Raw genomic sequence first — 12,023 nt, forward strand, 5'->3', positions numbered from 1 at the left:
GTTGATTTGATAGATAAAGGGAATTTGTTGAGCTAAAGAAATTATTATTATTATTTTTTTTTTCAGAATCTTCGTGCTCCATCTTCTCCTATTTACTTGATCCTGTAGAGAGTTGAAAATCTTGGAAACTTGCTTTTTCATTTTCCCTGTGCTTTATTTCCTGAACTGCTCATGTTTTTCCATTGTCACTTTCTTCCTAGAATATGGTAGGCTGCTGCTGCAGCTAGGGTTTTTGAATTTTGATTGTAAATAATGGAAAACCACATTGACTTTAGATGTTGATTGGACAACAGCTTCCAGCATGAGGGAGCAAAGATCAAGCCAAGCCACAATTTAGAAGAATTAATACTATTACCCATCTTCATATCCAGTTTTGAACCCATCAATAATTTTGGGGAAAAAAAATAAATTCTTATTAACCCAGATTTTGTTTGTATGATTAGACAATTGGGTAGGAAGGAAATATGCCAAGCACTAGCATCTGGTTCTGGGAATTATATATAAAGCTCGTTGATTTTGATTGATAACAAATTGTGCAAATAATGTCCAAGAGATGCAAATGGATTGGGAATAACTACTACAATCATTGCTGGCCAAAACTTGTTCACAAATCTTGCTTTGTATGTGCTGGTCATTAGTGTTCTCTCTCCCTCTCTCTCTCTTTCCCTATCTTACTTGGCAAGCAATATGTACTCATGGGGTGGGGCTAAGTGCCTTTGGCAGCAACTATGCAATAGAATTAGAATATGTAAACCCATCAAACTTTAACACATTCAATTTAAAGAGGGCATTTACAGCTACCTTGGAACTAGACATTTTAATGCCTGTACGAATTGGGTTGAGTTCTTTTCAAACTAAAAAATGAAGAAAATAAAAATGGTAATGGAGTTCACTGTTTCGCAGTCCACTTGAATGAAATCGATAAGACAGCAATATAAGAGACCTTATAGCACTGCTCTTTTAAATGTTAATGGAAGCTAATAATTCAGGTCCTTGGAGATGTAGATTCTAAACTCTCATGCCAACCTACTTTTTGCTCAATCATCATTTCATTATTGAAATAAATCTTTTTTACCAATCAACAAGAACTTCAATTGTTCATTCACCAACGCTACTCCATCTCTCCTTCTCTTTAAATTAATCTTTTTCTGCATCAAGATTTTCATAAGATTAACTTTATATAAGGTGATAATTTATAAATTACTCCAAAACCGTTGAATTAAAACTCATTTATTTATTTATTTATTTTTTTACATCGAAAAGTTCTGGCAATTATTATAGTAAAAAAAGAGAGAGTTATTCATTCAAATGAAAAAGTTTTGGTTAAAAGTGCAAAAGGATGAAAAGTCAAATTTTAAAATTAATTTTGGGCTTTGGCTTGATCCTACCACAGATGAATCCATGTCCACTAAGGCCCATATATTTCGGGTCAAGCTTGGCCCATATTCACACCAACAGTACCTGATACTCGTTATTGACACTTGACGCTAAAGTCTGAACTCTATCAGTTTCAGATCAGGCGCCAAATTTGAGCAACAGAAAAATGTGGATCGCGGGTTGGTTCTGCGTGGCATTTGTCGCCGTTGTTAGTGCCTCGTCTGAGGATCCTGAGCTCGGTTCTGCTCGTGTCGTTTTCCAGGTTATCATTTTTCAGTTTTTCTTGTGGTATCACTCGCTTAATTTTACTCTATTACAGCAACTAAACCTAATTGTATTCGAAATTTGATTATTTCTGTGAATAATTTTTTAATTTTAGACTAATTATGGGGACATTGAGTTCGGATTCTTCCCTTCTGTGGCGCCCAAAACTGTAGATCATATTTTCAAGCTCGTTCGGCTTGGATGCTATAACACCAATCATTTCTTTCGGGTATTTGCTGTGGAAGTTGAAAAATTTTGTGTTTTTAGCTTTTCTCGATGTGTTTATGTATAGTGTAGTATCTTGTTTGGTGGATAATGGAGGAAATATATGGGGATTCTGATCTTTCAGGTTGATAAGGGGTTTGTTGCCCAAGTGGCGGATGTTGTAGGTGGACGGTCTGCCCCAATGAATGAAGAACAACGAAAGGAAGCTGAAAAGACTGTCATTGGTGAATTTAGTGATGTCAAGCATGTGAGAGGCATTCTTTCTATGGGGAGGTGAAGTTTTTAGTGAAGCTTGTTTTTGTACTTTTCTTTGCATTGTTATGTTCTTAGTTTTATTTTTTGGGTTCTAGAATTATTGGTTTAAAAATAAAAATACATATAAAGGCCCCCATGGCTTGTTTTGCTGCATTTGTTACTGTCTTCATTAGAATAACAGTTTTAGTTTTAGTTTTACTTTTATGTATTCATGTATTTTTTGCTTGTAAATAGATGGTATAATTTTAGAATGTAATGCATTGCATTGAAATTTCTCTTGTACTTGAGAGTAGCGTACTTGAGAGTTGGGCAGGTGAAAGTGAATGTATGATAAAATGCTAGAAATAAAAATCTTCCCGTAGATACCAAAACTGGATACTGTTCACAGTCCCATTTTCAACGCTTCCACCTCCCCCCTTCCCAATTGATATGTTTAATGGAGGGTTTGTGTGTGTGTGTGTGTGTGTGTGTGTGTGTGTGTGAGTGTTTTAGCATCAAAGAATTTTTTGGGCCATCAATTAAACAATTTCCTATTTAGAACTAATTCATAATCATACAATGTTTAAATATTTTGAATTCCTGAGGCAAATTCATGATATCTAATTGTGTACTGGATTAATCCTCACTTTTTCCATGAGACTGATGAATGCTGTCTTAATGATCCTACAATGGAGAAAAACACTTGCTATCTCTTTGACACAAGGAAAATTACAACAAATAAGATTCAACTTTTAAGATTTCTGTTGATTAGAAATTTCAGATGTTGTTTGAAATGACAAGTATAAAAGTTTTTATATTACTTTAAGACTGATATGTTAGGAGGTTCTACTTGATTACTTTGTTTATGTTGTGAATTTGAATGTAGTAATTTTTTTTTTAAAAATAGAATCTTGCTTAAAATCTCTCTTGTAGCGCCTAGTTTTGTAGCATATTGAGTAATTTATCAATTATAAATAGCAAGAAAAGATTGGTGGGAACGGTTATTTTGTTAAGAATAATGAGTTGGCAAATTTGTTAGAGACAGCTGTATAGTTCTTTGTATAAATACAGTAGAAGAGTCTCGAATAGAAGCAGTTACAATTTCACAATATTTTCTCTCATGCTCCTATCCTTTCATGGTATTAGAGCACTTGTCTCGTGTAAATGACGTTCTTGTTTTCTGCATCTGCTACTTCTGGTGATTGAATTAGAAGAAGGTATTGCTATAATACATATTTCTTCTTTGTAATACTGTTCTTTGATTGTTCTTGGAAATGGATGCCGGAGATTCAAGCGAAACCAGAGTCTCGACAAATCAATCCATGGATGAGATTTTTCATCTTCAAAACTCTGATAATCCAGGCTTGGTGCTAGTCAGTGCACCACTGACTGGAACAAACTACCTGGCATGGAGTCGTTCAATGATGATAGCACTTCGCGCGAAGAACAAATTAGGATTCATTAATGGCAGCACCGAAAAACCTGAGGAAGATTCTCCTACATTCGATAAATGGCAAAGAGCAGATTCCATGGTTTTTTCATGGATCTTGAACGCAATTTCTAAGGATGTAGTAGAAGCTTTTCTCTATGTTACTACAGCCAAAGAACTATGGGAAGAACTGAAACAGCGCTTCGGTGAGAGTAACGGGCCTTTGTTGTATCAGATCAAACGGGAAATTAGTTCTTTCTCTCAAGATAACATGTCGGTAGGGGTATATTTCACAAAGCTCAAGAAGCTTTGGGACGAGCTAAGTTGCTTACGACCCTTTCCCACGTGTACTTGTGGTGCAGCAAAGACTATGATAGATATTGAGAACGGTGATAAGGTGATACAATTTCTGATGGGTCTCCGGGATGGTTATGATCATGTTCGAAACCAGGTGCTGCTTATGGATCCACTGCCAAAAATTAATAAAGCCTATTCTATGGTCTTGAGTGTGGAGAAACAGAGGGAGATACATGGATGGATAACTGAATCAAGTGAAAATGTTGTGTTAATGGCTAAAAACACATTTACAAGGAAAGATCTAATGCCAAACAAGTCACAGAAAAAAGGAGATTTGGGAAAGAAAGAAGATCGGTACTGCAGCTATTGCAATAAGTCCGGACATCTCAAGGAGACGTGCGTCAAGTTGCACGGATATCCTGAATGGTTTCACGAGCTTAAGCAGAAGAAGATGAATAAGCCACAAGCATACATGACTACTCAAATGCAGGATACACCTTTTGATGGTGATTTCTTAACTGATGTACCCAAAAGAAGTGAGAATTGGGCCAATTCTGTTGAGTTTACCACGGCTGTACAGCAAGAGGTAGCAAGATACATGAAAGGGAAAATGAGTACTGATGATAACTGTGCCAATTACGCTGGTTTTGCAGGACTTTTCTTTACTTAGCACTGAAAATGACTGGAAAGGTACATGGATCATTGATACGGATGCCTCATCTCATATGACTTTTAATCCTTTATTCCTTGATTCATTTCAAACTCTTCCCAAACCTACATTTGTAAGTTTACCCGATGGTTCAAAGAAAGAAACCTGTCAAATAGGCACTGTCACAGTAACACCCAAACTAATTCTCAAAGAAACTTTATGCATCCCAACATTTAAACACAACCTTTTGTCTGTCAGTAAATTAGTTGCAACTTCTAATATCATTGCCGTTTTTTACCCTGACCACTGTGTTTTGCAGGACCAGTTAACTAAGGAAGTGGTGGCAATTGGGAGAATGGCAGGAGGATTGTATAGATTGGATAATAGTTTTTTGTCTTCATTTGTTTGTGATCCTTCAACTGTAATAGACATTCATGACAATGTTTCGAATAAATGTAACCAATCTAATACCTCTTGTCATCAAATAAATAAAGGATTTTCTGTTCATGATACTTAATGACATTTTCGTTTGGGGCATACATCTCACACTACTCTCAGTCATATTCCATCTATAACTTTTAGTCCCATTATTGCTGATTGCAGCGTGTGTCATTTGTCTAAACAGCAGCGTCTACCTTTTCCAACCAGTCAAACATATTCATCCAAACCATTTCAACTCATTCATATAGATCTTTGGGGACCATATAAAGTGCATTCTATCACTGGTGCACGATATATGTTAACATTGGTTGATGATTTTAGTTGTGCCACTTGGAATTTCTTTTACAAGATAAAACACAAGCACCTCATACCATTTCCATGTTTCTCAACTCCATCACAACACAGTATCATACCTCAGTCCAGGTCATTCGCAGTGATAATGGTAGTGAGTTTCTTAATGCTAATTGTTCACAATTGTTTCATGATAAAGGCATCATTCACCAACGTTCATTTGCCTACTCTCCACAGCAAAATGGTGTCGTGGAGCGAAAGCATAAATATCTATTACAGATTGCTCGGTCACTCATGTTTCAATTACATATTCCTAAACAATTTTGGAGTGAATCCTTACTCACTGCCACATACATCATAAATCGTTTACCAACAAGATTCTTGAAGTGGAAATCCCCTTACGAGGTCCTCAATGGTAAGCCACCTGATTATAATGTCATGAAAGCCTTCGGGTGTCTCTGTTATGCGTCTAATGTTCATCCAAACAAAGATAAATTTGCCCCGCGAGCTTTTCGCTGTATTTTTCTTCGTTACCCTGTAGGGCAAAAGGCTTACAAACTCTATAACTTGGACACAAAATCCTTTTGTATTTCTCGTGATGTCCTTTTCCATGAACACGTCTTTCGTTTCTTTGGGTCACCTGCTGTCTCTTCTTCATCAATTAGTATTCCTAACCCCATCCTTGAGCCAAGTGAGTCTACAATTCTTTCCTTTGTCTCAACAGATGTCCCCACTCAAGAAGTTGTTCCTACGTCCCCTGTTGTTGTCAACTCTCCACCTACATCTCTTGTTATTGAACCATCCCCACCCATGTCTTCCATTTGACCTCCTGGTCCACTAGTACTTAGAAAAAGTACTAGACAGGTTCATAAACCTTCTTGGCTTAATGATTTCGTTGCTATGATTCACTGTGACAATCCTCTACCAACTTCCACAGCTTCCATCTCCACTGGTTCACTGGTTCTGCCTCATCACCAAGGTATAGTTTCTATTCATAACCCTATTTTTCATCCTACTTATTTGGCTTTTTTGGCTAACGTCTCTTTGATCCATGAGCCCAAAAGTTATTATCAGGCTAAGCATAACCCTTATTGGGTCGATGCCATGGAAAAGGAATTGCATGCTTTGGAAAATAATGGTACTTGGCGGCTTATCTCCCTTCCTTCTCATAAAAAAGCCATACAGTCGAAATGGGTTTACAAAGTCAAATATAATCCAGATGGCACCGTTGATCGCTACAAGGCTAGGCTTGTAGCCAAGGGGTACAACCAATTTCCTGAGCTTGATTATACGGCCAGCTTTTCCCCTGTTGCCAAGACAGTCATTCTTGGCACTATTTGCTGCCTGCAATTGGCCCATTCATCAGCTCGATATTAATAATGCATACCTTCATGGGTGCATTGATGAAGAATTATACATGCAGCATCCAGAAGGGTAGACCAAGGCAAAACATGGGCATTTTTATTGCTTGATTAAGTCACTTTACGGTCTGAAACAGGTTGGAACAAGGAGCTTACTTCGAAGCTTTGTTCCTATGGTTTTCAACAATCCACTCATGATAATTGCTTATTTGCAATGGGTACACAAGATTCTTTTCTCGCTCTGCTTGAATACGCTAATGATGTCCTTATAACAGGGGTGGATTACTCCAAAATCATTCACGTGAAGCAATTCTTGGATCAGTCCTGTACTATTAAAGACCTCGGCAATGCAAAATATTTCTTGGGGGTGGAAATTGCAAGGTCTTCTGATGGCTTATTTCTTAGTCAACGAAAGTATATATTGGATATTCTTAGTGATGCTGGGATGTTAAATGCCAAACCAAAAGAGTTTCCTATGTCCAAAGGTTTGAAACTTGATGATCATACTGGTGATCCACTTCCTGAACCAGAGGTATATCGTCGTTTGGTGGGTAGGTTACTCTACCTGGGCCTTACACGCCCTGATACATCTTATGTGGTTCAACACTTAAGCCAGTTTTTACATCTCCCACGTAAGCCTCACTGGGACGCACTTATGGCTTTACTTCGGTACCTCAAAGGCTCTCCAGCCAAGGGGCTATTTTTCCCTCTTAATGTCCCTCTCAATATTTCTGCATATTGTGATGCAGATTGGGCCACTTGCCCTATGACACGAAAATCCCTTATGGGATATTATATTTTCTTAGGGACATCTCTTATCTCTTGGAAGTCAAAAAAACAAATAACAGTTAGTCGATCCTCTGCTGAAGCTGAGTATCGTAGTATGGCGACTACTGTTTGTGAGCTGCAATGGTTGTCTTATTTGTTGCAGGATTTACAAGTTCAAGTTTCACAACCTATTCCGTTATTTTGTGATAATCAGGCTGTAGTTCATATTTCCGAAAACCCAGTATTTCACGAACGAATGAAGCACTTAGATATCGATTGTCACATTGTCAGACAACGTGTGCTTGATGGATTTATCACAACTAAACATATTGCAGCAAAGCATCAATTGGCAGATTTGTTTACTGAGCTGCTGACTTCCAGTCTCTTTTACAATTTTCTGTCCAAGATGAGATTGGTTGCACTGAACCCATCTCCATCTTGAGGGGGGGTTGTAGCATATTGAGTAATTTATCAATTATAAATAGCAAGAAAAGATTGGCGGGAACGGTTATTTTGCTAAGAATAATGAGTTGGCAAATTTGTTAGAGACAGCCGTATAGTTCTTTGTATAAAAATAGTAGAAGAGTCTCGAATAGAAGCAGTTACAATTTCACAATATTTTCTCTCATTCTCCTATCCTTTCAAGTTTAATTTGGGGTTGTATGGGGCACAAAGAACATATAATTCACTTACCTTGATATGTGGTATGGTGGGGGGTAGGCTCCTTTGGATTGCTTAGTCGGAACAAAATATGTTTATATGGGATGTGAGTGCTTCTTGGATTTGCATAAAAAATGCCTCATTAGCATTAGATAGAAGTAGTTTTTATGTATTCTATCCTTAAGTACAACAATATAGTTTCAATTTTCAATGCATGTTTACTAGGTCAATGCTATCAAAAATAAATGTTATCCAAATCCCAAAATTCAAAGCAATATAATTATAAATATATAAAATTTTTGTGACTTAGATTGTGTGCTTCTTGTCCATAGGTGTTTGAATGTTGGAACATTGATTTCAGGGTTTCAATGGTCCATGATTTGGATCATAGATTGCTAGGAGGAACCTATTTTGTTAACACTGATTTAATATAGTTTTACAATGTTTTATTTTCTTTGATTTAGATATTCTGATCCAAATAGTGCATCATCTTCGTTTTCAATACTTCTTGGGGATGCCCCTCATCTTGATGGCCAGGTATGCTATCTCTGCTTTGCCGAACATCATTTAAAAATCTCATTTCACTATATCAATCTGATGTTAAATTGTTAATTTGAATTTCTTCAGTATGCAATATTTGGTAAAGTTACCAAAGGGGATGACACGCTCACAAAGTTTGAGCAACTCCCTACTCGACGTGAAGGCATCTTTGTAATGGTACACTTCTAATGTTCTTTCAGTCTAGCCATGCTCGGTAGATGCAGAATGTATAAATTGGGCATTTGTGTTATGTCTTAAAAGTGAAAACATAATGTAAGAAATGTATGCTAACCCTGCAATCTATGCAGTCTTACTTTTCTACACTTAAGCATTCATGATATCTCTGAAATTATAAAAAAACTTTTTAGACCATTAATATGCATCTATCATATTAGGCAATTTTTTAATCCATCTGATATGTCGTTTCATGCAATTTCAACTTTAAGTGCTTTTCTGTCAATGTTGTTCATATTATAGTAATTATACTGACTTAGGATTATCACCCCTGAAGTCATTGCTTTCTCAGCATTGAGCTCTTCTTTCTTTTTCTTCCAGCCGACTGAGCGCATCACAATTCTTTCATCTTACTACTATGGTAAGCTTTAACCAAGTTGCATTATTCTAAATTTGCTTGTAGTTATTTCATTTTTAGCAAATAATATTTTCCATTAATAATAAATGCATTGCGTTGGCTTCAGGATCCTTTTCTGCCCTACACAAGGATCTTGTTTACTAATGTGTGTTTAACCTTGTATGATTGGCCTTGTTTACTGAAAAAGGGTTTTTGAAATCATGACCATTTGGCCATCACAACCATCGGACTTGATTTTGTTTTCCAATACCTTTACCATTTTGAGTCCGGCCCGAATAATATTTGGACAAATCACTAACTGAATTTGGTGTACCATTGTTTGCCTCTAGGGTCCTTTTGTTTTCTAGTGAATGTAATTCTACAACAAGATTACTTAGTTGAAATATGCAACATATTGTCAATTGAATAGTGCAAAAGTAATCAATGATCCTAGAGACTAATATCAATTGATGCACATTTTTCTTGATGAATTTTATATCCCGTGCTTATGGAACTCTGTGATTGTGCTATGTTCACTGTTTTAGTTCAAAAATATGTGCCGATTTTATTTCCTACTTTCTTGCAAAAGCTATTGGGACTTCATCACATTACTAGATGGGGGTGAGGCATGGTACATACATTGATTAGGTTCAAAAGCATGTGACTAATAGCTAGTAATTCGGTGTTTCCAAACAGCAAAGGATATGTTCCGTAGTAATAACATCTGACAAAGGCCATGCCTAGGAGAGTCCTATTCTTTGAACGAGGAATCATTGTAATTGGTCCATACAATGTATCTGATATGTGATTCTCCTAACATTTAATGAATTTGTTTTAAGTTCTATACGTTGTCCGAAGTGGTCATTTCATCACGTTTATGATGGGCATAATTTGTTGTGCATCCAAATTATCTGCTTGCATGACACTCTTTATTTGACTAGCAATAGCATGAAGCACGTGCAAAAAAGTGAAAAGAATCTTGAGTGCTAAAAACTCTTACTAAATTCGAGTAAATATCAAATTGATAGGAATAAGCAGGAAAAATTTATAAAACATATAAATATAAACTCCGGAAATATACCTTTAGCATAAAGGACTAGTTTCTTCACACTTGAGTTATTGAATTGAGGAACAAAGTAACATGAAGAGAGAGAGAGAGAGAGAGAGGAAGTTTCTGTTTGTTTGCATGTGCATTTGTGTGCAAAAAAAAAATTTATATGCAGCTTTGAGAAGACCAAATACAAAGAATATGGGTATATGATGAGTGAGGAATTTTACAGGAGAGTTTGGCCATTCTTGAACAGATAAAATTACTGATTTATCCTTATAAATAAAATTCCTAAACCATAGTTAATTGAAGAAAGAGGGTATTTAAATATCACTTTTATGAGAGAGCTTAACTTAGGATTTCATTAATATAGTGGTATATAATGCTCTGGAATTGCTCACAACTAGTATAGGAGGAGACTTATCCTAATATCCTGAACTAATCATGCTATGCTGTCATAATTAGTCATGTGGATTATTTTCTAGCTATTTGTTAACTTTATTTATCAGAAGGAACTGAGACAGGTTATAGCAAATATAAGCTGGTGCAAAGCTGTGTTATATCTTCTTGATCTCATTTGCTTAAAAATTCCTCAATAGCAAGAAATTAGCATGGTTAATATAGTACGAAAGTGTTTTAGTCATTGTAGTTATTGCTTTGGTGGTTGGTTTTAGATACTGAGATAGTGACTTGTGAAGAGGAAAGATCAGTCTTGAGACGAAAACTTGCTGCATCTGCTGTTGAAGTTGAGAGACAGGTAATTGCAAATTTTAGTGAATTTGGACAAGATGGAATCTTTGTTGGATAAACTTAGCTCATTCAGTGTCAATTTGCAGAGGATGAAATGCTTCCCATAATTTTATCAGCAAGTTCTGTATCAGCAAGAAGAAATGCTATTCTTCACGTGAGTTACTAAGGTTGTATGCTGTTTGTATAGAGTAAAAAAGAACTGTATACTATTTTCCAAAGAAACTACTTTTAACAATCTTCTGATTTTTTTTTCAACCGCTTCTGGGAGTAAAAGAGTTCAAGGCCACTAAGGGGTATGAACCCAGATCCTATCATGGGGTTGCCTCAGCTATAAGAAGCTGAAAATGTCACATTTTTTTTTCAAATTATATTGAACATGAATCAACGCGTTTAATTTGTTAGTATTAAGATTGTAAAATTTTGGGGCCTGAATGTTGAATAGTTTTATTTGATTTTAAGACATGGATCTATTGCATTTGGTATGCATGACAAATTGACAATACATGACTAACTTTTGGCAAATTTAATCTGTTCTATACTTTAGGTAGAGAGATAAGTCTTCCTTAAATATTTTTAAATATTGTGGACAATAATATTAAAAAAAAAAAAAAGAGATGATTGATTAAGTTGACTTGGTCCTGCCCAAATAGAGAATCAAATGCCTTAGTCGGGGAAAGAGTGAGAAGAGGAAGGAAGAGACATAAAATGATTTGAGGAAAATAGTTTCAAAAGATTTATAAGTTTTGTAAATTGATGTGGACTTTGTGTCTAATAGTAATAGAGCTAAATAGCTAAAAATGATTCTTATAATTTATTCCAATTAGATTAGGATTAAGGCTTAATTGTTATAATTGTACTGTGGACGGTAATAATCAATTAATGTGTTTACAACATTCCTCAACTTGATATTTACTAATCTAAATGGACATGGAGAAAGCTGAGTTGATCATTAGAAATTGGTTAAATTTCATCCACCATCTCTCAATTTTTGGATTGTTTCGATACGATCTCTCAACCTTCGTTTGAGTTACCTAATTATCCTTCTCTGACATTAAAGTTCCATTTTGTCTTCCCCCCTCTTTCTCCATCCACTCATTCTTTCTTTCACTCTAGTCTAC

General features: G+C 35.9%; 1 protein-coding gene across 5 annotated transcripts; it reads left to right on the forward strand.

Annotated features, from left to right (window-relative positions):
* The first annotated feature begins 1,469 nt into the window (after nucleotides 1-1,469).
* LOC110643708 (peptidyl-prolyl cis-trans isomerase CYP23) lies at nucleotides 1,470-11,367 on the forward strand. Of its 5 annotated transcripts, none has more exons than XR_002492707.2 (9): nucleotides 1,470-1,639; nucleotides 1,757-1,870; nucleotides 1,991-2,139; nucleotides 8,461-8,533; nucleotides 8,624-8,713; nucleotides 9,092-9,131; nucleotides 10,830-10,912; nucleotides 10,992-11,072; nucleotides 11,174-11,367. XR_002492707.2 is itself a non-coding variant. In XM_021796169.2 (9 exons), exons 1-8 carry the CDS (start codon nucleotides 1,544-1,546, stop codon nucleotides 11,010-11,012), a joined length of 666 nt encoding a protein of 221 aa, XP_021651861.2. In that variant the 5' UTR covers nucleotides 1,470-1,543; the 3' UTR covers nucleotides 11,013-11,059; nucleotides 11,174-11,367. The 5 variants fall into 5 exon arrangements, 3 of the variants coding, with proteins under 3 accessions (XP_021651861.2, XP_021651860.2, XP_021651859.2); XM_021796169.2 differs by having other exon boundaries at nucleotides 10,992-11,059; XM_021796168.2 differs by having other exon boundaries at nucleotides 10,992-11,367.
* The last annotated feature ends 656 nt before the right edge of the window (nucleotides 11,368-12,023 follow it).

The sequence above is a fragment of the Hevea brasiliensis genome, chromosome 2 (assembly GCF_030052815.1).
Source record: "Hevea brasiliensis isolate MT/VB/25A 57/8 chromosome 2, ASM3005281v1, whole genome shotgun sequence".
Taxonomy (NCBI): domain Eukaryota; kingdom Viridiplantae; phylum Streptophyta; class Magnoliopsida; order Malpighiales; family Euphorbiaceae; genus Hevea; species Hevea brasiliensis.

What these genes read in the sequence shown, in the direction of transcription:
- LOC110643708 (XM_021796167.2), top strand. Translation starts at nt 3,375, where the DNA reads ATGGATGCCGGAGATTCAAGCGAAACCAGAGTCTCGACAAATCAATCC.